Genomic DNA, 26,816 nt, shown 5'->3' on the forward strand with positions numbered 1-26,816 from the left:
CTTCCCAACTGCACATTTCACTGCAGCAACAAATGACCACAGCTGACGAGCGTGAGAGCAGCCACTTAATCTCTGAAATCTCGAATCTTTCTGCCTCAGGCATCCAAGGCACGCTCCAGGCATTTTCTTGGCAGCCTCGGCCCCTGTAGTTGGATGGGCTGATTCAGGCCTCTCCATCGGCTGCTTTAGGTGGTTGCGATAAGCAGACCAGCCGGGCGAGGCGCCCTGCCTCCGCCCTCCGTCCAGCTGGCTCCTCCGGGTCATTGGCAGCCCCGTCTACCCCGCGCGCCTCCCTGGGAGGCCCCAGACGGCCGCGCGGAGAGCCAGGGCGGGAATACCGGGCCGTGATCCTTGTCGCCACAGCGACAGCAGTGGGAACGTGCTCCCTGTGCGGTGTCCTGGCTCATCCTTAGGGCAGCCTTGCGGGGCCCAAGCACAGTTACCCCCCTTTTACACAGCAGAAGCCCCAGGCTAAGGGCAGTCCGTCCGCAGCCACAGAGGCCCGGGGCCCGGCGTCGGGCTCCTCGGAGCTTGGGCCCTGGGACCCGCCTAACCGGGCCTTCCCTCTCCAGCTCAAGCTCAAGAAGAAGAAGATGGCCAGTGACCAGGAGCAGCTGGCAAGCAAGCTGGACAAGGCCCTGTCCCTCACCAAGCAGGACAAGCTGAAGTCCCCCTTCAAGCTCTCCGACACTTCCGGGGGGAAACCCAAACCGAGCGCGGGCTGCGGCCGGTACCTGACGCCGTACGACAGCCTGCTGGGCAAGGACAGGAAGGCGCTGGCCAGAGGCCTGGGCCTGTCCCCGAAGGCCTCCCGGGAGGGCAAACACAAGCGGGCCGCCAAGGCCAGGAAGACGGAGGCGGGCTTCAAGGCCCGAGGCCTGCCCAGGGCGGCCCACTCCCCGTTCGCCTCGGAAGTGAGCAGCTACTCCTACAGTAAGTAGCCGAGGCCGCGCTGCCTCCGGGCCGCCGGTTCTCGCTCCTCTCGTCCGTCCTCTGTCCGTCCTGGGCGTTCCGCAGCGTCTTGTGACTGTGCCTGCTCCAGGCCGGAAGCGGGCACGCCTGGGCGGAAGTGCCTGCGGCGGCCGGCGCTGTCTTAGGTGGGCGCCCGTGATTGGCGGTGGAAGCGGAAGTCCGCCTGCCGGCCCGCGCCTGCCTGGCCGGAAACCGCCCGCGTGGCGGCCTGTGCCACAGAGTTTCCGGCTGTCGTGCCTAGAGTGGCCGCTCCTGAGGACCATAGAGGGGGTTCTGCCTCCCCGGCCGCAGGCGGCTGTAAGGGCGCTCCGGGCTGAGCAGCGAACTAAGGGCCGTGCGGGGCGGCAGTTCACTTTGTCTCGGTGGCAGCCTTTCAGGCGGCCGCCCGTTTGTCCTTCCGGTGGATCCTGAGGCCGATGAGGCGGACCGTGCTGCGGGGCTCGGCTGCGCAGCGGGGCAGCCATCAGGCCCAGGCCCAGGCTCCAGCCGCGGTGGGCGTGGCCTGTGCGCCACCCGGTCGCTCGCCGCGGGTGGCGCGGGGGCCCGGGGCCGCGTGGCCTTCTAGGTCATTGACTGGAGCTCCTTGGCCGGGGGCTCGGGACGAGGCTTCGAGCGGGGCAGCCCGGGCCCGGCCCCTGCGGCCTCTGGCGGCCGACCCGCTGTGTGGCACCGCATGGAGTCACATGCCGAGTGCCCAGGGCGGGCGGGGGCTGAGTGTGTGGCCGCTGCGGGGAGGCCGGGGGGCGCTTCCTCGGGGCGGGTCCGGTCGGTGGCGTTTGTCCCGGAAGTCTCGGGCTCCGCGTCTGTGCGCGGGTCACTGGGGGACCCCGGGGCGATGCGACGGCAGAAGCAGGAAAGGCCCCCTGGAGTGTTACCGTTTCGGGCTTGGCGACCAGTGTCGCCCGTCCTGTAGGGCCGTCGTGAGCTCTGCGTGCGCGCGCGCCGGTCAGGAGCTGGATGTGGCACCTCGCACGATTATTACGCTGTTTTCTTTCTTTCTAACGTGTTTTTTGTTGCCCGGGACTAGTGCGCCTCCAGGGCTGGTTCTCAGGTGGGGGCGGGGCACCAGGCTCTTCGCGTCTCATGCGCCGAGGACAAGCGCGGAGGATCGAGCCTCTGTGGTCCCTCGATGCGGACGGGCGTGACCAGGCAGCGCTGCCCTGGCCCCATGCCACGCGCAGGGCCCGGCGGCTCTGGGCGCGGAACGGCGACGAGGCTGCGGGCGCCGCTGCCCTCCTGCGCTCTCAGGGCGGAGCGGCCAAGGGACGCAGCCTGGCCGGTGGCCTGCAGAACCCCCTCCTTCCCCCGCCTCCACGGGAGTGGGGTGCGGTTAGAGGCCAGGGTGACCTTGGTCCCCGAGACGTTGGGGTGGCCTGAGCGGCGAGCCCACGGCCGCGAAGCTGTGTTCGCGTCGCCAGTGGTAACCGCGCTACGCTTCCGCCTGAGGGAGGCGGGGGTAGCGTGTCACCAGCGAGGGCCGACGGCCCGGCCCGTCCCCAACGGCTCTAGGCGGACGCCAGCGCGGTCCCCAAAGTCAAGGGCGCGCGCTGCCGTCCTGCTGCTTCCTGGGTGGCATGCCCGGCGGCGCTTGGTGGGGAGCCACGTTGTTCGTTGTCACCACGGGCGTCTGCAGTTCGGGATGGAGTACGTGGGAGGGAAAGCTGTGGCCACGGGTCTGGCGGGGCTTGTCCTTGTCATTGTCCCACCCAGGAGTGCCAGGCCGTCCTGCAGGCGGGGTCTTGGGGGGAGTGGACATGCAGATGCTGGGGCGACCACCAGAGGGAACCCCTGCCCAGAGTTTCTCGTGCACGTGGAGGTGGCAGGCGTGGGCAGAGCCGCGGCCCGGCCCGTCGTGCCCTGCACGTTCCGAGTGGGTTTTACCAGGTCTGGGGGTAGGCTTTGGCTGTGGAGCCCTTTGTTCCCGTGAAGTCTGTCTTGATGGGCCGTCCGCATGTAAAACAGATCAAAACTGCGTATTTGGAGGGGGTCGGAAGGGGCCAGGGCTGTGCCCACTTGCCAGCCCCTCCCCAGAGCTCGGTGACCCTCCCCGAGGAAGCCTGAGGACCTCGGCCCCGCCCGAGCCGCGAGGCTGAGACTTGAGCGCCGAGGTGACTGTGTCGGGGGCGCTGCTGGCAGCGGCCAGCCCGGCAGGGGCCCGGGCCTCCCAGGGGCGAGGCGAGGGGCCAGCGGGCGTGCGGACCAGGGCGCCCACCTCCGCAGAGTAAGGCAGACAGACAGCCCGCCCGCCCCGCCCCGCCCTGTGACTTATCTTCTTGAAAACCGCTTTGACTGCAGATACGGACTCAGAGGAGGAGGAGGAGGAGGAGGAGGAGTTCCTGAAGGACGAGTGGCCTGCCCAAGGCCCCTCCAGCTCCAAACTGACGTCTTCCATCCTGTGTGGCATGGCGGCCAAGAACGGCAGGCCGGCCGGGGGCGCCAAGCTGCCCGAGAGGGGCCTGGCGGCCGCCCGGACCCCAAAACCCAAGCCGGCTGCTGGCAGGAAGCAGCCGTTCTGTTTGCTGCTTCAAGAGGTCGAGGCCCGTTCCTCCTTCAGCGATTCTTCGGAGGACTCCTTTGACCAAGGTTACTAGCTCCACACACCCCCCCGTCCGTGTTTCCTAGCGAGAGAGTGAGTGAGCGCACGCGCGAGCGGGAGAGCCAGGGTTCAGCACGATGGCGCTGCGGGCGGCCGTCTCGGTTCTTGGCAGCGTAGCCTGCCGTATCGGCCTCGTGGTCGGGCTTATTTGCACCTGTATCATTGCGACGAGGCCACGCTAGCTCTTTTGGAGCTTTTATACGGACTGATTTTAGTCTTCACCTTCCTCCACCCCCCCACCCCCCGCCCCGTTCTCGCCTCCTCTGTCCCCTAGACCGCAGGCCGGGGTGGGGGTCTCTGCAGGGGCCTCCCCAGGGACGTTTTGTAAATGGAATTCTGTCGTGTGGGCGTGTGACTTGATGTTTGTACTGCGATTTTGGTAATACCAAGCTCTATTAAATATACCGAGTTCATTTTTAACTAAACCCGTGTGCCTCGTCTCTCTGCTGTGTCCTGACTTAGACTGTTAGGTTGCCGCTCCCCTCCCCCGTGCCCCCTCCCTCCACCCCTCCCCCAAGGGGTAGAGACAGAGTCGCTGCTTCTCTCTATTATTCAAATATCCCTGGGAGCTGCTGGCATGCGTTTCACATTGCAGGTTTTAAGTCAACTGCTTCCACCTCCAGCATCATCTTTTTTTTTTTTAGCTGCTTGTTTGTCTTTTGTTTTCTTAAGGCTCTATTCCTCCGCGCTAGTGCTTTAAACATATTTACCAACACCTGCTTTCTAACACGGGTTTCTGGTCCGAGGGCGTGGGGGCAGTGCAGGGCAAGAGTCGTTTGAAAGGTGAGGGGCCAAGCGCAGGCCTCGCCCCCCTCATTCACAAACAGAGGGCCCAAGTCAGTGACCCCTGGCCACTCCAGAGTGTTCCTTGCCCAGGGTGAGGCTTTGCTTCGGGGTAGACCCCTGCAGAGACCCCCGAGCCCAGATGGCAGCCTCTGGGTGTCAGATCCCGGTCCTCCCGCAGGGGCCCCCGGGACAGGAACCGGCTCAGCGCCTGGGACCTGCACACTGCCTGGTCCGGGTCCCGCCCTCACGCTCCTGGTCTGCCTTCTCCTTCCCGCGCCTCCCATCCTGGTGACAGGCACATGGCACAGCAGGGAGCCAGGTGCCCTTGGGGCTCACGTTCTCAGGGGCAGCATGCCAACCAGCCTGGCTTTCTGAGGCTGCCTCTGTCCCAGGCCTTCCTGGACCTGCCCGGCTGGTTTGCCATCCCCCGCCCCTCGCACCCCCCTCCCTCTCCTCTCCCAGCCTGGACTCCCACACCTCCTCCCCCAACACACTTTCCCCCCTTCCCCTTAGAACCAGGGTGCCTGCTTCCAAATTTGGGGGCTCCCCTGCCTCAGCTCAGACCCCGTAGAGAAGCAGGCAGTCCCCTAGATCTAGCAAGGGACTGTTTGCCCCTGGGAGCCTTCAGACCAGGGGCGATGCATCAGCGGGGGAGTACAGGGGTGATGGGAAGGGGCCCCCCTGCACACAGACCCCTTCGTCAGGTCTCCAAAGGGATATTTGGGTAATAGGGCCTTACTGACATCTGGCACTAAAACACCTAATTGGCTTGGCTTTTTCCAGTGTGTCTGCTTTCTCCGCCAGCAGCTTGACCATACCTTCACCCTTGACCCCTACCCATGACGCTTTGAATGTCTGTTTTGGTCTCTTGCATTCGCTCTCACGCTGCACTCGGACGCAAAGCGAAGGCTGGGAGTAGGGCAGACGGCGCCGCGGGTCACTGAGCTGGGGTCGAGCCCGGCTCGTGGGTCCGTAGGTAGGCACCCCCTTCCCGCGTGTCCCCTGCACCTCCCCTCCTTGGGGCTGCCCCTCGGCTGTGGCAGCGGCGGGTCGCTGTGGCATTTCTCAATCGGGTTTTTGCAAAACCAAACCGTGTATGGCCAGGAGTTTTGTTTTGTTTTTTTAATTAAAAAAAGTTCCACTCCACTCCCTTGGGTTTCTTTGTTGGGACTTTTTCTCCCCCCGCCCGGCCCTTGGCAGGCTCTGTGGCCTCAGGTGTGGACAACTCCAGACGGCTTTCTGGCCCTCACACACAGCCCTGTTCCCCCTGCCCTGCAGACCTGGTCACCGGCCACCGTGGGAAGCAGCCAGGGCGGCGGGAGAGTCCTGGACGCCCAGGGTGGTTTGTGGCTCCCGTTTGTGGCAGGCACACCTTTTTTTTTTTGGCTTCTGCCTTCCAAACGCTCCTTCCTCTCAGGGTGCTGGGGCAGGGCTGCCACTGGCTTTCTGGGATCTGATGCAGGCCTTCCAACACCCAGAATCCCAGGGGCAGCTCGCGCGCCCCCAGACCCTGCGGTGGAGAAGCCTCCCGGGTGGGAGGGTCCTGGAGCCTCCACACCTGAGCAGCCCCGGGAAGGCTGGCCACTGTCCAACCCCGGGCCCCCAGCCCAGCCAGCCCCGCCCACCACCCCCAGGGGGCCTGATTTTGGGGACCCAGGCGCTGTTGAAAGTCTGCCTACACTTAGCCTGCTTTGCCGCTGTGGCCCACTGGGGCGGAGACAGACCGTGTGACGTCCGCAGTGTGAACGGGTCGCAAGTGTGCACTGCCTGCCTGCTGCCCGCTGGCCTCCATCCCGCTTCATCCATCGCTTGGGGGGGCCTGGCCTCCTTCTCACCCCTCACGGGCCCCCCTCTCTGCTCCCTTCCTCTCTGACTCCCTTTAGCTGCCTTAAGCTCCTCACCGCTTCCCTCCGCGAGGGTCGCTCAGCAGAAGCGGGCTCTGTCTGATCCTCAGTGGACAGAAAGCCTGTGCCCTTGTTGGCGCCCCAGGGCCACCCCATTCGGCCACCGGTTGCCCTCAAGCAAGCAGGTGGCCTGGGGTGTCGGCAGGAAAATGTGGAGCTGGCCAAGCCCCAACTATCCCTGCCCCAGATGCTGCATCCGCAGCTCCCGAGCCTCTTAAGCTCCCAGTGCTCAGGCAGACGGGCACCATCAGGCAGGTGTCCCTCAGGGACTCCTTGGCCACAGCGTCCCAGGGGCAGAGTCCCTGTGGCTGTGCGCCTGCCTGCCCTTGTGGCGCGAGCCCGGGAAGGTCACGGCAAGCTTGTACTAGATTCTAGGCTGACCCTCAGCGGAGGTTCCCGTGTGTGAGCAGGGTCCTCCCCGCCTGCCCGCTGCCCCGAGTGCCAGGGCCTGGCCCCGGGGAGAGGCGTGTCTAGCCCAGCGGGAGACACAAGCCGGTCTCTTTAGTTTCTTCCCACTAGACTGTGGGCAGAGAGCGGGCAGCCGGCCAGCCACGGGTTCGAGTCCTGCTCTCTGCGCGCTCAGCCCCCGGGCCCCGGTCTGCCGGCACAGAGGGTCGGCCTGCACACTGGCCGGCTCGCGGACCGTGGTCCAGAGGCGGAGCCCGCAGTTTCTGTTCTGCGGGACAGGGCGGCTCTGTGTACGCGGGATTCTCTTTGCACCCGCAAAGCGCTTTCTCCTGCAAGTGTGCAGTCCTGCTTGGACCCTCCGTAGCCGGGGCGGGCTTGCAGCGTCCCCCTGTGCCGCAGATGAGGACGTAGGGCTCCGAGGGGGCCCGGGATTGCCCCCGGTGCTCCAGCGTGGGGGTGGTCCCGGAGCCAGCTTTGGACCTCGGGGCCTGCTAGGGCTTCAGCCGCAGGTGTCCCACACCCCCAAGCAGAGACCAGGCTCCACCTTCTCCTGCCGCCAGCCCCCAGGCCTCCAGCTGCCCAAACCGCCTCGGCACCTGTGCCAGGAGCCCCAGCCTGAGCCCCAGGCCCTCACCTGCCCCTCCGCTCCCTCTCTCCTCTCTCCTCTCCCGCCTCCTTCCTCAGCCTTCACGTTGTACGTCGGGGCGTGTGTGTGTGTGTGAGACCGTGGAGAGAGCCGTCTCCAGTCCTGTCCGTGTGTCCCCCCTCCCGCAGCACAGGTGCATGTTGGTGTTGCCCTGACAGAAACCCACTCTGACCCCCAAAGCCGCTGCCCATTCTGGGCCGTCCGGGATGCCCACGGCTTGGGCTTGCTTTGATGGGGCACTGGGCCGGCGGGGCATGGGGGGGCTCACGGGCTGGTTCCGGACCCACCCCCAGCTGGTAAGGAGTGAGAGGCTAGGCTGGCACTCCGGCCGAGTGGGAGTGGTGGGGGTGGCGCGGGCCCCGGCGAGGCTCTGACTCCCCCCTGTTTTCTGCACACCAGATGAAAGCTCCGAGGAAGAGGAGGACGAGGAGGACAAGCTGGAGCGAGAGGAGGACGAGGCCGTAGACAGCTACAGGCTGGGGGCCCGGGAGCGGGACCTGTCGCCAGGCCTGGAGGAAAGCGGGCTGGGCCTGCTGGCCCGCTTCGCGGCCAGCGCCCTCCCCAGCCCCACGGTGGGGTCGTCCCTGTCCGTGGTGCAGCTGGAGGCCAAGCAGAAGGCCCGCAAGAAGGAGGAACGGCAGAGCCTGATGGGTAAGTCCAGGCAGGTGCGCCACCTGAGCTGGGAGCCCGCCTCGGGGGCCGGGCCTGCCCTGAGCAGAGGGAGCAGGGGAGGTTGCCGGGGCCTGCCGTTCCCAAAGAGGGGTCTCCAAGCTGTACAGTGACCTTCAGTCAAACACAGCCTGACCCGCCCCCTTCAGGTTCCCCATGTCTGGCGGGTTTTAGACACAGAGAAGCCTCGGACCTGCACCCAGCGCTGGGGGCTTGTAACCAGTGAGGGGAGTCCGGGGGCCACTTGCGATCCATGAGAGACGTGGGAGCTGACCAAGCAGAGGTGTGGACAGGAGGAACGGCCGCGCAGTGCATGGCACTGGGGGCCGGGGCCAGAGCGGGGGCTGTCGGGCGGCGGCGCGCTGGCGGCCAGGCTCAGGGCCCCCTCGTCGTGGCCTGAGAGCTCGTCTCTGGCGCTCGGTGGTGTCGCGCCATCTGGACGGACCGCGGTTGACGTTCCCCTTCCCCCACTGAAGGACCTGGGACGCGCTGGTGGCCTCCGAGTGGTGGGCAGTTACGCCTCCAGCTGCCCCAAGCATCCCCGGGCGGAGTGTTTTGTGGTTGCTCTGAGTTACGTAAGAGGCCACCAACCCACCTCCCGGAGTGGCGGCCCCACCAGCAGTGACTGAGAGTCCCCGTCACCCCTATCCCCACCGGCACCCACTGCTAGCGTTTGGGTTTTAGCCGTCCTCAGGGCGCGTCCTTGTCTATCTCGTGTTTTACATTTTCCTGGTGATGGCCGTGGAAGATCTTCTCACGTGCTTATTTGCCATCGGAGTAGCTTCCTTGGAGCATCTGTTGAAGGTTCTTGGTCCATTTTTAAATTGGGTGGTTTTCTTTTTTAAGATTTTATGTACTTGTTTTTAGAGAGAGGGGAAGGGAAGAACGAGTGGGAGAGGAACATCAGTGACCAGGAGATACATCCACTGGGGACCTGACCTGCAACCCAGACGTGTGCCCCGACCGGGACTCGAACCAGAGATCTTTCGGTTCCGGGCCCACGTTCAGCCCCTGAGCCACACCAGCCAGGGCTGTTTGTCTTCTTAATGCAGTTTCCACAGTGCTTCACAGCCTTCCGTCAGCTGTACCTGTCGCAAATGTTTCCTCCCAGGCTTGTCCCTGCGTCCTCTCGATGGCGGTTTTTGCAAAGCCCATCTGTCGAACTTTACTGAGGTCCTGTTTGTCAGTTCTTTCTTTCAAGGTTTGCGTTGGGCGCTGTTTCAGAAAATTCCCTGCCAGGCCCAGGGTCATCTAGATTTCCTCTGATGCTAGTCTCTAGAAGTTTTGTAGTTTTGTGTTTTACGTTTAGGCCTGCGATCCATTTTGAGTTAATTTTTGTGAAGGGAGTGAGGTGTGTGTCTAGGTTTGTTTGTTTGTTTGTTTGTTTTAGTGTCGATGTTGAGAAGCCTGCTGCTCCTTTGCCAAAGCTCTCTGGCTGTATTTTGAGGGTCTGCTTCTGGGCTCTCTGTCCTGTTCCCTGTGGCGTGGCAGAAGCCTCGAAGTTGGGTAGGGTCAACCCTCAACTTCAACCCTCGACTTCGTTCCTCTCCCTCAATAGAGTTGGCTGCTCTGGGTCTTTTGCCTCCAGATAAACTTAGAATCAGGATGTCATTGTTCACAAAATGCCCTCCCGGGGTTTGGACTGGGATTGCATCACCTGTGACCACGTGGGGGAGAGCGAACGCCTGGGCGATACCAAGTCTTCGTGTCCGTGAACATGGCACGTTTCCGACTTCTGTGTCTGTTGAGGTGGCCCTGTGGCTTCTGTCCTTTGTTCTGTGAGTGTGGTATATTCCTTGTTTATTTTTTTGTATGTTGAACCCACCTTGCATTTCTGGAATACATTCCACGTGGTCATGACATATAACCTTTATTATATGTTTCTGGATTCTATTCATGTTTGTAATCGTTAGGTGTTTCCAACGGATTGACTGTGTTATCATTTTAAAATGTCCTTCTTTGTCTAAAGTAACGACTCTTGTCTTAAAATCTCTCCTTGTCTGATGTTAGTGTGGCCGCCCCAGCGCTTCTGATTAGTTTTCCCAGGTTCTCTTCCTCATCCTTAGACTTTCAGTCTCTTTGTGTTTTACCCTTTTTTATTTTTCTCTTTGCGTCTTCCCCCTTTTTACTGCCTTATTTTGGGAGAGGAGGCAGGAGCCCAGGATGTGGGTTCTACCCCCAGCCCCCAACACCATGTGGCAGTGAGGCCTCAACACATTGCCCTTCCCTGTCCCAGCTCCCTGCGTGTCCCCGGCACCCTCGCGGAGACCGGCGCCTCTGCCCAGGCCCTTCGTGCTGCCCCTCTGGGCTCATTGGCATGGACCCTCTGACGCGACGCGACCGCGCACCTCTGCTCTCCCTCTGCTGCACGTGTGCCAGCTCCGTTCCTGCTCCGTGCGCTGCGGGGTTTTCTGTGCGCCTGGGTTTCCGCTGGTTTTCTGCAGGGGAGCCGTCGGGCGATGGGGTCTTGTTCCCACAGCCTTGTTCTGTGCTCTCGTCAGCCATGAGAGTGCCCAGCCGCCTCCCTGTGCAATGGGAAGTCTGTTAACAAAAGATTAATTAAGGGGCTCATTAAGCTTTGCATGGGGCTCCTTCCCACGGAGTGTGCCCCTCTCTCTCTGCCTGTCCCTCTGCTGTGACTGCGCCTGTGGAGGCCATGGACCTGGCCTCCTGCGGGAGCCCCCATGGGCAGGCAGCCGGCCGCCCCGGTGTCAGGAGGCCTGGCTTCGGCCCTGGCTTCTCGGTGCCTGTGCTGTGGGTGCCGCCAGCTCTCTGGGGCTGTCACAGGCACCTCATCCCTGGGACCTACCTGGAGGAGGAACACACCTTCAAGCTCCTGTGCCCAGGGAGCTTGCCCCGGCCACCAGCTCTGGGCGAGACTGAGCTGCACATCGTTGGGGGTGTCAGGAGAACTTGGGGATCTGTTTCCTGGGGGACTGGAGCAGGACGGGACAGGCAGCCGCGGACGGGAACCCCACCGTGTGCGCACACCTGTGGTGGTGGCCATGTGCATAGAGGATGCCCCAGTGCGCCGAGTGGGTCTTCTTGGAAGGGAGGCCGCGGTGTTGCAGGCGGAGGGAGCGGCGAGGCAGAGGCTGGAGGAGGGACGGGACGGTGGGCAGGAGTGTCATGGGAGCTCAGTGGCCCCGCAGTCGGGCTGTGTGTTCCAGGCCGGGGCCCGGGGCTGGCCAGAGGGTTTGGCTCAGGGCTGTCCCTTGGCTGTGGGAAGAGAAGGGCTGGGCCCCAGGGTGGCGTGGGTAAAGGGGAGAGGGTGCAGGGACCTCCCAGCTCTGAGAAGGGGCCCCAGGAAGCAGCGGACAGGCCCGGCCAGGCTCGGGGATTTCACTTGGGTTTTCCCAGCTGCCTGCCTGGAGCTGCTGTCGGCAGGTGTGGGCTCACCCCACCCACCCCCCGCTTCCCTACCCCGCTTCTGGGGTTCCCGTGGGGCTCACAGGAGGCAGAGCAGAAGCTCCCATGGGCCCAGGCAGGAATGTCCACAGCCCAGACACGATGCTGCTCGTGTGAGGGGCATGGAGCAGTCTAGGCAGCCAGGGCGGGTTGGGGACAAGCGTGGGGCCTGGCGGGACCTGCCACTCACAGGCACGTGGCCGGTGCGTCCTCCTCCTCTGGGCCTCAGGGTCCCCCCCTGGAGGTGGAGGGAAGGCTCCCGCGGGCAGAGGGGCCCCTTGGAGGAGGGATGGGGCTGTGTCCCGTGCTGGCGGCCAGGACAGCCGGGTGGGGGGGACGCGGGGGCCCCAGGAGCCCCTGCCCACAGCCCCGCCCCTCCTCCCGCACCCAGGCACAGAGTTCGAGTACACCGACTCCGAGAGTGAGGTCAAGGTGCGGAAGCGGTCCCCTGCCGCGCTGCTGCGGCCCAAGAAGGGGCTGGGGGAGCCCGGCCCCGCCCTGGCCACCCCGGTGCCCGGCGCCCGTGGCCCCGGCCCCACCAGCCCCGACAAGGCCAAGCTGGCGACGGAGAAAGGGCGCAAGGCCCGCAGGCTGCGGGGCCCCAAGGAACCGGGCTTCGAGGCGGCGCCCGAGGCCAGCGACGACGACCTGTGGGCGCGGCGGCGCAGCGAGCGCATCTTCCTGCACGACGCCTCGGCCGCGGCCCCCGCGCCCACCAGCACCGCGCCCGTGGCCGCCAAGCCCAGCCGCTGCGGCAGGGGCGGCCCGGTGAGCCCGCGCAAGGACGCCGGCCGTGCCAAGGACAGGAAGGACCCCAGGAAGGTAGGCGCTCGGTGCGGGGGTGGGGCCGCAGGGAGGGGTCCCGAACGCACGGCCTGGTGCTCCGGCGCCCGCCCTGGAGCCAGCCCGGCGGGAGCGGCATTGGACCTGGGGGCAGCGAGGGCCGGCCCCCTCCCCCGGACAGGCCCTGAGCCTCCCGTCCCAGGAGAGCAGCCCAGCTGCTGCCCTCTTCGCACGAGCTGCTAGGCGGCCAGTGCTGGTGGTTCCCTTTTTGGTGGGGACACTCCAGCCTAATAGCCGGCTCTCGGCAGTGGTCTCTGCCCCAGGCCCCTCCACGCCATGTCCCCGGTAGAGGGTGAATTTAAATGACAGTGACCGTCTAGAGAAAGTCAAAAAAGGGGAGAGCCTCTGCGTTGACTCCCTGATTGCGGGTGGTGAGGAAGGGGCTGTCCATGAGGGTCAGTCACAGGCCCCTCAGCTGAGCTCGCCCCGTTTCCTCGTGACTAAAGCCACTGCTGGAGGCTCTCGGGGGCCGTGGAGAGAAGGCAGCGACCCGTGGTGGGCCCGGCGTGGTCTAACCGTTTGACCTTGTGATCTTAATTGATTGTAATGGAAAACTTGTTTCGGGCACTCACAACACTTCTTACCGAACCCCCCGAGCTGGTGCGGACCCCCAGGTGCCGGGCTCGGTCCCACAGGATGACCCCCTCATCAGGCCAGCAGCTACAGATTGGGGATTCCCACGACCTCAGGTTTGATAATTCACTAGAATGACTCACAAACTGGAAAAGCACTGTGCTCCCATTCACCAGGTTAGTATAAGGTCACAGCTCAGGAGCAGCCCGTGGAAGAGGGAGGCAGGGCAGGGTCTGGCGGAAGGGCCCAGGGCTGCCATGCCTCCTCTGGGCGCCCCCCTGCTCCGGTGCCTCCCCGTGTTCACAGTCGTGGACACGATCGACCTGTTACCTCGGTCTCCAGCCCTCCTCCTGTCCCCAAAGGGTCAAGAGCTTCCTCGTTGGAACAAAAGAGGCTCCTGAGACCCAGGAGCTCGGTGTCGGGAACTGTGGCCAGAAACCTAATGTCTTTTTCTTACATCACGGGTGACTGCTCACGAGACCGTAGGTGGCAAGTCACTCACAGTAACTGTGCTTCCCAGGCGGCCCTGTACCCTGGTCCAAGTTACAGCGACTAATGACCCTCTGAGCTGGGCCTTAGGCCCTGAGCCGTGCCGCCTCTTAGGCCTTTCCCTGGGCGGCCCCTCGGTGTGGGGAGGACCTGGGGCTCACAGTCTTACTTTTCTGGGGACGCAGTAAGAGATGGAACAGGAACAGAACAGGTTAACTGTCCGCAGAAGGAGAGCTCAGGCCCCTGTCCCATCTCCCAGGAGTGACCGCTGCGGGCATTTTTCTGAGATAGACTTGGAGGCCTCTTGTCGAGACGTGGCAGTGTATCTGACGCGGTCCCGTGTGCTGAGCTTTTACGTCACCTTCTTAAAGTCAGCATTTCTAAATGTCTGAGTGAGATCCCACTGTCGGGCCAGCCTGCGGGTTCCGTCATCTCCTGCCATCGACACTGCTGGCTGCAGCCCGTGGGTGGCTGATGGCCTTCACCGTCGTGGCCGCCACAGCAACGGACACCTCTGTTCTGTGCACAGAACTGGTCACACTTGGGAGTTCTTTTCTTTTCTCTCTTTTTTTTTTTTCTTTTGATGCTTGACCCACAAGCTTTATTTACATTTGTCTACAGCATCATTTCCTTATGGACTAGTACAGCTTAGTTAAACCAAATGAAATCATAATCATCTGAATTGTTTGCAAACTACTATTCACTAAATTTATAACCTTGCATTTGCTCAGTACAGCCAGTTTTAATACAGAAAGCACAAGAATAAGCCAACAGTAACATGTAGAATCTAGAAGATCATCTGGGCAATTTAAAAGGTGGACTTCCAAGAAGTCTGAGGCACAATTACAAGAGAGAAAAGTTCTTGTGCAAACTACAGTAAACATAGCAAAGAAAATTAAGATGTAAAAAAACAAGGGGCAAGTTCATTGTAAAAATATCAAAATGTTTTTACGTAAGATATTTTGCTTTCGTCTTTAGATCAGATGAAGAGAAAAATCACTCATTTTAAAATAAAAAAACAAATATAATTATGTTTGGTCTACAAACTACCTTATAATGTTTTAATTTTTAATTGCAGAAGACATGTTTAAAAATAAAAAAACCCAAAAATAATGGGTATTGATCCCCAGGATAAAAAGTCCCCAAGCACAGTTGTTGATTTTCCTTAATATACTTACCTTGCATTGTCATCGAAGATACTGTTAAGAGAAACCCTTTTATTTTTAAACCACACATATAAAGCTCAAGTGACCAGATTTTAATTTTGAGAATTAGGGAGTTCTTTTCTTATTTTATGAAATAATAAGGCTCCCAGGAATGGGAAACGGTTACCAGATTTACCTGATCAGAGCAGTAATTTTGAAGGTGAAGAAGAGGAAGAAAATAAAATCCACGCAGGACACTTTTGCTGCTGTTACACACCCCGCCCCCCGCGTGTGTGCAGAGACATTCGCCCTGAGACCAACTGACTGTTCAACATAACAGGGAAGAGGAAACATACCCCGGTTAAAAGTGCTCCTTTGACCCCCAAGGTGCCTTCTGATGTGAGCAATGTGAACAGGATTAATACGTCCATCAGGCACGAAAAATAGAACGTGTACACGCGTGTATACTTGTATATTCCCCCCAAAATGGGGATTAATCAGAATACCTTCGGCCCCTGTAACTCTTCCTATTTTGTCCCTTTTAATGCCGTTTGGACTTCACTCATCTGCTGTTGTCATGGTAACATTCGCCCAGTATTATCTTTTTCTGCTTCTTCATTTTCCACCTGCTCTGGTCCCTCGATTTGGTCATGTGGATGTGGGCATGCCTCTTAAAAAGCACAGAGTGACCCTTGCCCCCACATCCGCCACCCCCTCCACTGCTGTCCCCTGGGCCACTGATGGCGGGTGGAGCCTGCAGCCCACACCCCGGCCGTCACGCCCACGCCCCTGGCAGAGCCTCTGCGTGGACCAGGGCTGGGCTGTACCTCTGGAGGCACCAGCGTTTCTGACACTGGTGGCTGGTCGTCCAGGTCGTTCCCAGTTCTTTGCTCTGTTAACTGAAGCGGTTCCCAGTCCCCGTGCACTTGGACCGTTGCCAGGGCCCTGATTCGCCAGTGGGGGTGGGGGACATTGATCTGGGAGAGCGTGGCACGTGCCCTCCCCTCTGGGGCGAGTGGAACGCACACACGCCTTGTGGAAGTGACTCGGGTGGCCGCTGAAGGCTCCTGGCTGCTCCTTCCAGAATGTACCTGTCTCTCCCTGCATCATTTGTAAGAGCAAAAAAAAAAAAAATGGGGGGCACAGTCGGGCAGTGGGTGGCGGGTTCCCACACTGCAGCTTGTTGGCAGCTGTTGAAAGAAGTAAGTTCTCTCGGTGTTCAGCAGGCATGCCAGTGGCGGGCGGGGTGGGTTGCAAAATGGAACTTCTGGTAAATTCCCATCTGTGTTAAAAAAACAAAACCTCTGTGTTTAAAGAAAAGCCTGTGCACCAACGTGTCCGCACAGCCTTCGCATTCACACGGGCGTCTGTGCGGGTGGAAGGTTCTGGAAGGGCGCACCACACTGCCGGCGGGGGCTCCAGCCGCCTCTGCCCCAACAGGGTCGTTGGGAGAGGCCGCGCTCGCAGGGCGTTCTGCGCGCCTCTCTGTTGTCCTTCGATGAAACAAGTCGTGTACAGGGTTTACGCCGTTCGTCCGGGAAGTGTCGCGGTAGCTAACAATCAGCGACAGGGGAACAAACCGCGTGCCGCGGGCTCGCAGCGCTGGCCCTGCGTTTGCCCCGCGCTGTGTGGGCAAACAGTTAAGAGAGCAATGAAGTTCGGAACCAAAGTCCTCGCGGGGAGGCGGCGGCGGCGGTGGCCCCTCGGGCGGGCGGACGGGTGTTTGCGGAGGGCGTGGAGGGCGCAGAGGCCCGGGCCTCCCCACCTCTGAGCGCGCCTGTGGCTTTCTCCCCAGAAGAAGAAGGGGAAGGAGGCGGCATCAGGAGCCGCGCTGCCCCCGCCCCGCACACCCGTGCTGCCCCCGGACGCCCGGGCCCCGCACACCGGCTCCCCAGCCTCCGCCAGGAGGAGCAAGGCCAAGGCCAAAGGGAAGGAGGTGAAGAAGGAGGTGAGGCTCGCTGCGTCCAGCCAAGTCAGTCCCCTGGGCATCCCCTGGGCGGGGGGCATTTTTTTATCCAGGAGACATACGCGTCTTGCCGGGGCGTCCTGCCCCAGACGCCGGGCCAGGCTCGTTCTCCCCAAGGCCACTGCACGCGGCTGCAGGTGCTGTCCGTTTCTCCGGGGCGGGGACCAAGGCGCCTCCCTCGCTGTGAGCCCTCAGCACTGAGCAGCGCAGGCCCTGGCCTGGTGGGGGACGGCCCATTTTGTCCTCCCTCTGACCTCAGGGGTGAGCCCAGCAGAGACCCACACTGCGGACCTGGCCGATGCCACTGTGCCCTGACGGACCGCGAGTCACCGGGGGGGGGGGGGGGGGGGGGGGGTCCCACCAGGACGTGCGCGCTGCGTCCTAAGCTGTCGTCTGCCGTGCTCTGTCCCCAGAACCGAGGGAAGGGGGGCGCAGTGAGCAAGCTGATGGAAAGCATGGCTGCTGAGGAGGATTTCGAACCCAACCAGGACTCGAGCTTCTCCGAAGACGAGCACCTGCCACGCGACGGGGCCGTTGAGCGACCGCTAACTCCGGGTGGGTACTTGCGATGCTGTGTGGGCTCAGGAATGGGATGGGGGGGGGTGTGGGAAGTTCATGGCCTGTGAGGGGCACAGACTGAGTAGCACAGACGAGTGGGCAGGGAGAGTGGGGTGTCGGGGCACAGTCCCTGGGGTAAACTGGCAGAAGGACCGTGGGCTGAGGCTCGGGAGTGGGAGAGCAGCCTTGGGCTGGGCAGAGGCCGAGGGAGTTCCCCTGACCCGTGGGCCTGCGTGGAGTCAGGGAGTCACCCTGTGAGAGGCCGTCAGTGGGGGAGCAGGGTGATCAGAGCGGGTCTGAAGTGAGCTCTCTGCTGCATAGAGAACGAGCTGCAGGGGCCCCGAGGTGGGCAGGTGGGGGGCTGTAGCCCGGGTCCAGGTGAGGGGTGGGGGGCTGCTGTGGGGGCAGCGGGGAGGGAGATGGGGTGAATTTGAGCATGAGGCAGGGGAGTAGATGGGTTGCGTGGTGAGCTGTGTGAGCAGATGAGGAGCAGGGAGGGGTGCAGACAGGTGTTGGCAGGGAGGGTGGGGTAGCAGTCCCCAAGATGGGTCACAGAGGGGAGCGAGGGCAGGTCACATGGTAGGCTTTGCGGACTAGAATTTGGGGCGCCTGGAGGACACCACAAGGAAGTGACGTCATTAGGCACTTGGACGTGGGGTTGGAGCTCAGAAGAGACAGAGGATCTGCATTGGCCTGGGGAGCAGTGTGGAGAAGGGGAGGGTCCCGGTCTGCGCTGAGGAATTTGTTTTCACCTTATTGGGAGCGTGTCAGTCAGCTAACGCTGTGTAACAAATGGCCTCTCAATCACAGGCCGCAGGGCTGACCTTGGCTGGTCTTGCTCCCATGATAATGGGATGAACTGGTGGACTAACCATGCGTGGTCTCCTGGCCACGTGCTAGAGGCTTCGGAAGGAGAGTCGAGATCAGTGAGGCCCCTCCAGGCCTTCCCATGGGAAGTTTGGCTGTGGGGGCTAGTTTCCACCAGAACAAGTGGTGTTCTAGGACGGCAGGTCCCAGAGGGGTGGCTCAGGGGGCAGCAGTGGGCGCTGATGGCCCTAAGGCTCATGCCAGGCTCGGAGGGCGGTGGTCTTTGGGATGCGGGCGGGGCAGCATGTGCAGGCTGTCACCTGGTTCACGCCCACCTGGGGTCTTCCCAGACGTGGACCCCATGTGTGCACACTGGTGCCTGCATGCACGTCCCTGCGCAAGGCCTTTCTGGGCACCTGCATGTGACACACGTGCAGGGCTGGCCTGGGAGAAGGGAGGCCCAGGAGGGAGGGCCCACAGCCCCGCCTCACTGCCGCCTCCTGCAGCCCCGCGCTCCTGCATCATCGACAAGGATGAGCTGAAAGACGGCCTGCGCGTGCTCATCCCCATGGACGACAAGCTCCTGTACGCCGGGCATGTGCAGACCGTGCACTCACCAGACATGTGAGTGGGGCCAGGGAGGCGGCGGGGGAGGACCGGGCTCGGAGCTGAAGACCCTCACCCAGTCCTGCATCCAGGGCGCCTCGTGCGGGGGCAGCCCTCTCTGTGGGGGTGCCGGGCTCAGCAGGGAGGGCCAGGACAGAGTGTGCGGGCCTCTCTCGGATCTGCAACCCCTAGCTGTGCCGGTGAGGAAACTGAGGCCCAGAGAGGAGAGACTTGTCCCCGAGTTTATACAGCAAGTCAGCAAACTTTCCAGCTCTGATGTCCTGTCTCAGTGGTCTGGGAGGGGGCACCAGGGGTGGGGGCTGGGGTGCAGAGATCCCTATGGGGGACCCTGGCCTCTGCCAGCCCACCCCACTCTTGCCCTGGCCTTGCAGATACCGAGTGGTTGTGGAGGGTGAACGCGGGAACCGACCTCACATCTACTGCCTGGAACAGTTGCTGCAGGAGGCGGTGAGGGGAGGGCGAGGAGAGGGGAGGGGAGGGGCGCTGGGGTCGTGCTGGTCATCACCTGGTGCTCCGTCCTTGGCCTTGGCAGATCATCGACGTGAGGCCGGCCTCGACGCGCTTCCTGCCGCAAGGGACCAGGATTGCAGCCTATTGGAGCCAGCAGTACCGGTGCCTCTACCCGGGCACCGTGGTCCGAGGTGGGACGCTCCCCTCCCCCGTCACCCGTTGCCATTTCCTAGTGTATCGGCGTGGATTGCTCTTGTCCCTGAGACCCGGCTCTGAGAGCCTTAAACATAAAACAGCTGAGAACTCACAGGCCTCGGGGGTTGGTCCCAGGCCCTGTGCACACGGTGCCGTCGGGACTCGTCTTTCGGGGACTGTGTGCCATGCGCCCTTCTGTGCCGGCACCACACCCAGCTGCCGGGGACTGTACACCGTCTTAAAGCCTGTCATCAGAGAACGTATCACTTTTGCCATCTGAGTCCTAGGGTGGAGCCCTGCTAGCCTGGCCGGGGTGACGTGTGAGTCTGACGGGGGCGCCCAGGCCCGGGCTTGTCCCTGAAGCTAACGAGGGAGGTTGGCTTCCTCATGTTACACGCGGCCGCAGAGTTGGGAGGGCGGCTTGCCCCAGAAAGCTGGGATGCTGTTAGCAGGATGAGACAGAGGGAACTGGGCAGACAGAAATACAGGTACCCCAGAAGGTATATGGATGGCGGGTGCTCAGAGGGTGCACCCCTTAGCTCTTGCAAAACCTGGAGATGGGGAGTTGGATGTTTGTTACACCAGAAATGAACCGAAAACCCCAAAGAAGATGCCAAACACAGTCCAGCCCTTGGCTGGCTGACGTCTGTCCATGACCCAAAAGAGGGGAGCGGGTGCTGGGCAGGAGGGCCTCTCGCTGTGGGAAACGCTCATCTGGATGCAGATCTCCCGGGCCCTTGTGTCCCCTGAGCTGTGTGGGCAGCCACTCGCCAGGCCTGCCTTGGGGGCGTCGCTCTTGGGACTTCTTGGCATTGTTCTGAGTGCCATTGCGCTCCGTCCTCTGCTGCGTCCCTCTCCCTTGCCTCATTCCCTCGCCTACGTGGAGGATTTTCCGATTACTTTCTGGGAAAAGAGCTGTGGGAGGTAAATTCCTCAGTACGTGCATGTCTGAAACCTCTTCTGCCCCAGCCTGTAGAGACCGTTGAGCTGAGTATAAATTCTAGGTTGGAAATAATTTCCAAAGTCACTGTTCCACTTTTATCTGGCTTCCAGTCTTGTCTGAGAAGTTCAATGCTGTGATTATTCCCAAATATTTGTGGTCCTGGTTTTTCTCCCTGGAAACTTTTAGGCTCTTCTCACTATTCCTAGATTTGGAATTTCATGTTGGTGTGTGTGTGTTTGCTCTTGCACACTGGGTATTTGTTTGGAGCAGGGGCCCTTAAATTTAGAAGCAAGTTTTCTCTGTTTCTGGAAACTTCCCTTATGTTGCTTCTCTGAGAGTTTTCTTCCTTTTATTCAACTTTTGGGGAAATCTCAACTGTACTTTCTAGGCCTTCTAGTCTCTTGGATTTTTGGAATGTCGGCTAATGTTTAAAAAAATTCTAGCAGTTCTTTATTACTCTGAATATTTCTTTTTCCTTTTTAATTTTTATATGTAATTATATTTTATTGATGATGCTATTACAGGTGTCCTGCTTTCCCCCCTTTGCCCCTCTCCACCTAGCCACCTCCACTCCCTTAAGCAAGCCCCTCACCATTGTTCATGTCTGTAGGTCGTGGGTGTAAGTCCTTTGGCTGCTCCATTCCCTTGCTGTACTTCACATCCCCGTGGCTGTTCTGTAACTACCTGTTTGTAGTTCTGAATCCCCTCACTTCTCTACCCATTCCACACCCCTCCCATCTGACAACCATCAAAACTCCGTATCCATGATTCTGTCTCTGTTCTTCTTGTTTGCTTAGTTTGCTTTTTTAGATTCAATTGTTGATAGATTTGTATTTTTTATCATTTCTTGTTCATAGTTTTGATTTTATTCTTAAATAAGCCCCTTTAACATTTCATATAATAAGGCTCAGTGATGATGAGCTCCTTCTGCTTTATGTTGTCTGGGAAGCACTTCACCTGCCCTTCCATTCTGAATGACAGCTTTGCTGGATAGAGTGATCTTGGCTGTAGGTCCTTGCTTTTAATGACTCTGAATATTTCTTGCCAGTCCCTTCCTGCCTGCAAAGTTTCTTTTGAGAAATCAGCTGACAGTCTTATGAGAAGTCCCCAGTAGGTAACTGACCTCTTTTCTCTTACTGCTTTTCAGATTCTCTCTTTAAAACCTTTGGCATTTTAATTATGTGTCTTGGAGTGGGTCTCTTTGCATTCACCTGGTTTGGGACTCCCTGTGCTCCCTGGACTTGCGTGTCTGTTTTCTTCAGCAAATTAGGGAAGTTTTCTTTCATTGTTTTTTCTAATAGATTTCCAATTGCTTGCCCTTTCTCTTCTCCTCTGGCACCCCTATGATGTGACTGTTGGATCGCTTAAAGTTGTCTCAGAGGCTGCTTACAGTATCCTATTTTTTTGGATTCTTTTTTCTTCTTGTTGTTCTGATTGGTTGTTTTTTTGTTCCTTGTGTTTCAAATCACTGATTTGATTCTCGGCTTCATCCACTCTGCTGTCGTTTTCCTGTAAATTGTTCTTTATTTCAGTTAGCGCGTCCTTCGCTTCTGCCTGGATCTTTTTATGCTGTTCAGGTCCTCACTAAGTTCCTTGAGCATCCTTTCAACCAGTGTTTTGAACTCTGCCTCTGATAGATTGTTTATCTCCATTTTATTTAGCTCTATTTTCTGGGGTTTTGATCTGTTCTTTCATTTGGACCATGTTCTCTGTCTCCTCATGTGGGCAGCCAGCCTGTTTGTTTCTGTGTATTGGGTAGAGCTGCTTTGACTCTGTGTCTTGGTCGTGTGGCCTAATGTAGTGGGTGTCTTGTAGGGTCCAGGGGCACAGCCTCCCCTATCACCCAAGCTGGGTACTTGAGGTGCACCCTTCATGTGGGCTGAGTACACCCTCCACTTGTGTTTGAGCCTTGGTTGCTGTTGGCAAATCAATGGGAAGGGTTTACCCAAGCCAGTCAGCTGCAAGGACTGGCCGTGACCACTGACCACCAACCTCCGCCCTCCGTGGAGGATCAGCTGTGCAGGGGCAGGGTGGTGGTGCTCCGACGTGGTCTGTAGCTGCCTACTGGGAGCGCAGGTCCTGGGGTTTCCTGGGGGGTGCAGACCAATGCCAGCCCCCACCTGTGTCTTGCCCGGGGGCACCTGCCTGAGCTATAAAGCCATCTGAGATGGCTGCTACTTGTGCTGGGCTTGGAGATTCCCAGGTGAAGCCAAGCTGTGAATCTAGACTGGCTGCTGCTAGTGCCAGGCCTGGGGCTCACTGAGGCCAGCTGTCACCTGTTTGGGAGGATTTAGGAAGTTGTGAAGCAGGAGCCAAGACCAGCCCTTAGTAAGTTGGGTGGCGCGTAGTCTCTGGGAATTTCCAAGGTCGGTTAAACAGTGTTAGCCAGGTTGATGGAGTCTCAGACACGGCACCAGCTTGCTGGCTCTGTGGCTCTGTAGGGTGAGGGTTCAGGAAAGGGAAATGACCTCTGCTTGCCTTGATGCCAAAACCTCAGCCTCCGCCTGCACGCCACTGGTGCCCCTCAGGCCGCCACCATGGTACCAGAGCCCAGACGAAGTGAGTCTGAGCAGGTGAGTCCGTGTGTGGGCTCTTGAAGAGGAACTGCTTGGGGCTCCAGCAGTTTCTTCTATCAACCCAGTCCCCGCTGGTTTCTGCAGCCAGAAGTTGTGAGGACTTATCTTCCTGGCCCTGGAATGGGGAGCCTGGTGTGGGGCCATTCCGCGTCTCCGCCCTTCCTACCCGTCTTGATAAAGTGGTTTCTTTAATTCCGTAGTTGTCAGACTTCCATTCAATTCTATTTCTGATCGTTCCGGCTGATGGTTGTTCTGTACTTTAGTAGTAATTTTGATTGGTTGTGCGAGCAGACAAGCCATGTCTGCCTTTGCTACCCTCTTCTAGTTCTTCTTTTAAGTAACTTTTCTTTCTGTGGATACAAGTTCTTAATTTCTTGGAAGACACCTTGATTTCATTTTCTGTAGCTTCCTTCTGAGTTTCCCTTCCACGCTGTGGGCCTGTGTTCTTCCTCCCCAGGCTTTACCTCTGCTCTGTGTCTGTTACGCTGGAGGCTGTCCTGCTGACCCTCCCCATGCGGATGGGCGGCCATGTGATGGGGGGCCCCTAGCGACGGGCAGGCTGGGCTGTTCGCTTTTCTCCCATCAGCCAGTCACACCGCCCAAGGCCTCTCCCCTCGAGGGTCTGGGCTTAGCATCTGGCGCTTGGAATGGGGCTGAGGGTTACAGTTCAGGTACACACCTCCCCGTCAGCCCTGCGTGGGGCGACGCCGCCTGCCCTCCTCCGCGGGTCCCAGTCCTTCGGCGTCTCCCCGAGGTGTTACCTCCCAACTCTGCTGCTGTGTGACCCTCAGACTGTCCAGCTGGGGTGCCATGCCCCGCTGCCTCCAGAGGCACATCTCACTGCTAGGGACCGAGCCTCTGCGGTTCCCCTGTGAAAGCCGGGGCCATCTCCGAGTCTGGGCCCCTGATGGCGCCGAGGCCGGAGTCCGTGACTGCTTGCCCACGCAGATGTCATCTGCTGAAATGGTGGCACCGCCCCCGGCCACCACCCGCTTGCCCACCCCTCTGTCCTTGCTGTTCTTCTGTGTTGCTTTGGGATCATCCTGGGAGTGAGTGGGTGTGGCCTGCATCCCTAGAGGTTGGGATGGGCCTGGCTGGAATGGGGGAGCCGGTGCCCCTGCGGGGCTGCATGGCTCTGCCGCTCCCATTCTGCACCCCTGTATACCTGCCCTCAAACCTCCTGAATGGGGGCCGCTTGCTGCCTGCCTCTGCCCCCTCTGACCCCCATGCCCCTCACCCCCCAGGCTTGCTGGGCCTTGAGGACGACGGGGACCTCATCACAGTGGAGTTTGACGATGGCGACACCGGGAGGATCCCGCTGTCCCACATCCGCCTCCTGCCTCCCGACTACAAGATCCAGTGTGAGCAGTGGTCCCGTGCCCCAGCTGGCTGGCCCCAGGCCCTCGCCGCGGCCCGCACGCCTGGCTGGGGCTCTGCCATTTGGGCCATTTGCAGTCACAGGGGCTGGAAGTGGCAGAAACTGTGGGTGGGGGCTCCCAGGAGGAGCTAGCAGAGGGGGATCGCAGGGTCCCCCAACTTCTGTGTCCCGAGGCCCATGAGGGCAGGCCAGGCCAGGCCAGGCGGCCCGGGCTGTGGGAGGCTGGTCAGTAACGCTTGACAGCCCCGCTCCATCTGTCCACGGTCATGCTGAGTTCTTGCCTCAGTCCTGTGTGTCTGGAGACGCTGTCCCCTTTGACAGAACAGCTTCAGAGAGGCGCAGAGCCTCACCCAGGGTCCCACGTCCAGGTAGGGCACAGCCGGGACCAGACCCGGGGCGGCCTGGCTTGTAAGGGCCTTGGTTTGGCCCGTGCTCGGCGTCCTTGCTCAGCCCGCCTGTCCCTTCGCAGGGGCCCCGCCGGGCTCTCGTGCAGATGCCTGGGCTGCCCCTGCAGGACTTGCCTCCCTCCCGACGGCGTGGCCATCGGGCACGCAGTTCCCCATCCCTGCTCTCACGACAGACAGGGCTCCGCAGGCCCTGCGGGGGGAGGCCCCGACCTGACCGCCGTCTGTCCTGCCTGCAGGTGCTGAGCCGTCCCCAGCCCTCCTGGTGCCGAGTGCCAAGCGCCGTAGCCGGAAGACCAGCAAGGACACTGGCGACGGCAAAGACGGGGGCGCGACCGGGGCCGAGGAGCCCGGCGCCAAGGCGCGCGGCCGTGGGCGGAAACCCAGCACCAAAGCCAAGGGCGGTAGGTTACAAGGGGGGCTGACGGGGCCCACTGCACCCAGAACACCCCCCCGCACCCCACCAGGCAGGCTGGGAAACAGGCTTCCGGGGCGCTCACCTGTCAGAGGTGGTGCTGCGCTCTTTCAGGGGGTTTGCCCCAGAATCTGGAGGAAAGTGCCCCGGCTGAGAGCCGAGGCTCCCCGAACTGCTTCTGGGCTACGCCTGTGGGACTGAGGGCCGGAGAGGGCGCCCCGGCCCCACCTCACCTGTGCTGCCTCCTCCTCTCTAGACAGAGCTGCTGTCCTGGAGGAGGGGGGCTCAACGGATGAGGTCCCCAGTGCCCCGCTGGCCCTGGAGCCGATCAGCACCCCAACTTCTAAGAAGAGTCCCCCAGAACCCGTGGACAAGCGGGCTAAAGCCCCCAAGGCTCGCCCAGCACCCCCCCAGCCCAGCCCAGTGCCGTCCACCTTCGCCAGCTGCCCGGCTCCCGAGCCCTTTGGGGAGCTGCCGGCCCCCGCCGCCGCCCTGGCCCCCACCCCACTCGCCACCGTGCCCATCACCATGCCCGCCACCCGCCCCAAGCCCAGGAAGGCCCGGGCTGCCGAGGAGGCGGCCGGGAAGGGCGCCCGCAGGCCCGGGGACGAGGCCGAGCCCCTTGTCAAGCTGGACCGGGAGGGAGTCACGTCGCCCAAGAGCAAGAAGGCCAAGGAGGCCCTGCTGCTGCGGGAGGAGCCGGGGGCTGGCGGCTGGCCGGAGCCCAAGAGCCTCCTGGGGCTGGGCAGCTACGGCCAGGCAGCGGGTAGCAGCGAGCCCAAGGCGGCGCGGCCCAAGGCTGGGGATGGCGACCTGGCCCTGGAGCCGGGGGCCGGGCTCACGTTCGAGGACTCGGGGATCCCCAAGAGCCCGGACAAGGGCCAGGCTGAGCAGGACGGGCCCGAGGAGTCGGAGAGCAGCAGCAGCAGTGACAGCGGCAGCGCCAGCAGCTCGGAGACAGAGGGCGAGGAAGAAGGCCGGGGCGATGGGGGCCGGGGCTGCACCGCCTCCAGCTCCAGGGCCTCCTCCTCCTCCTCCTCCTCCTCCTCCTCTTCATCTTCCTCCTCTTCCTCCTCCTCCTCCTCGTCCTCGTCCTCCTCCTCCTCCTCTTCCTCGTCATCCTCCTCCTCCTCTTCCTCCTCCTCCTCCTCCTCTTCGTCGTCCTCATCGTCCTCATCATCCTCATCCTCGTCCTCGTCCTCGTCCTCCACCACAGACGACGACTCCTGCAGCTCAGACGACGAGGCGGCGCCCGTGCCTGCGGCTGGTCCCTCGGCCCCGCCGGCCCTGCCGAGCAAGGCGCCCAAGCAGGCGGGCAAGGCGCGTTCCTCGGCCCACTCTCCCAGCAAGAAGGCGCCGGCGCCCCTGCCCCAGGCCCCCCCACCGCAGCCCCCGCAGCCTCTGCAGCCCAAGGCTCCGGCCGGGGCCGGGGCCAAGAGCCGACCCAAGAAGAGAGAGGGCGTCCACCTCCCCACCACCAAGGAGCTGGCCAAGCGGCAGCGCCTGCCGTCCGTGGAGAACAGGCCCAAGATCGCCGCCTTCCTGCCTGCCCGGCAGCTCTGGAAGTGGTTCGGGAAGCCCACCCAGGTAACCGGGCAGAGGGTCTGGAGATGTCGTCTTGTTCTGCTCTGGGCCAGCCCTTCCCTCCTCCCGCCCTCCCGGCAGCCCCACGGTGGAGGGGTGGGGTGAGTGGCGAGGGCGCCCTGAGTCTCAGCGCCAGGCTGCAGAGCCTCCCAGAGTAGCACTGCCCCCAGTCCCTGCCTGGGACCCAGGTTACCCCTCTGGGAGCCCAGTCAGGCCAGTGTGCAAGGGCCACACAAATCCCTTAACAACAGGGGCTCAAAGCCTCTTGGCCCAACAGCCGACTGCCTCTGCGTGAGCCCCTTCTCAGCTCCGCAGTAACCCCACGTGGTGGGACGGCTCGGGCTTCCGGCTGGCCAGCTCAGCAACCCCAGCAGAAGGCGCGTCTTCCCTTCATTTTATCGTTATAGCGTGTTTATTGATCTTAGGGAGAGAGGGCGTGGGGAAGAAGGAGAGACATCGATTTGCTGTTCCACT

At 61.2% G+C, this 26,816-nt stretch overlaps 1 protein-coding gene across 4 annotated transcripts in view; it reads left to right on the forward strand.

Moving 5' to 3' along the window:
• Window positions 1-26,816, forward strand: part of TNRC18 (trinucleotide repeat containing 18) — a 71,508-nt gene that overhangs the window by 40,136 nt on the left and 4,556 nt on the right. For all 4 annotated transcript variants that reach the window (XM_090288660.1, XM_090288662.1, XM_090288661.1 and 1 more), the window contains 12 exons: window positions 573-933; window positions 3,268-3,555; window positions 7,712-7,963; window positions 11,781-12,211; window positions 16,235-16,387; window positions 16,819-16,960; window positions 18,277-18,394; window positions 18,769-18,844; window positions 18,930-19,038; window positions 23,806-23,922; window positions 24,583-24,747; window positions 25,015-26,345. In XM_090288660.1, coding sequence (XP_090144786.1) covers window positions 573-933; window positions 3,268-3,555; window positions 7,712-7,963; window positions 11,781-12,211; window positions 16,235-16,387; window positions 16,819-16,960; window positions 18,277-18,394; window positions 18,769-18,844; window positions 18,930-19,038; window positions 23,806-23,922; window positions 24,583-24,747; window positions 25,015-26,345 — 3,543 coding nt within the window. The remainder of the gene's footprint in view (window positions 1-572; window positions 934-3,267; window positions 3,556-7,711; window positions 7,964-11,780; window positions 12,212-16,234; window positions 16,388-16,818; window positions 16,961-18,276; window positions 18,395-18,768; window positions 18,845-18,929; window positions 19,039-23,805; window positions 23,923-24,582; window positions 24,748-25,014; window positions 26,346-26,816) is intronic.

Source organism: Furipterus horrens, unplaced genomic scaffold, assembly GCF_987537825.1.
Source record: "Furipterus horrens unplaced genomic scaffold, mFurHor1.1.pri manual_scaffold_10, whole genome shotgun sequence".
Taxonomy (NCBI): domain Eukaryota; kingdom Metazoa; phylum Chordata; class Mammalia; order Chiroptera; family Furipteridae; genus Furipterus; species Furipterus horrens.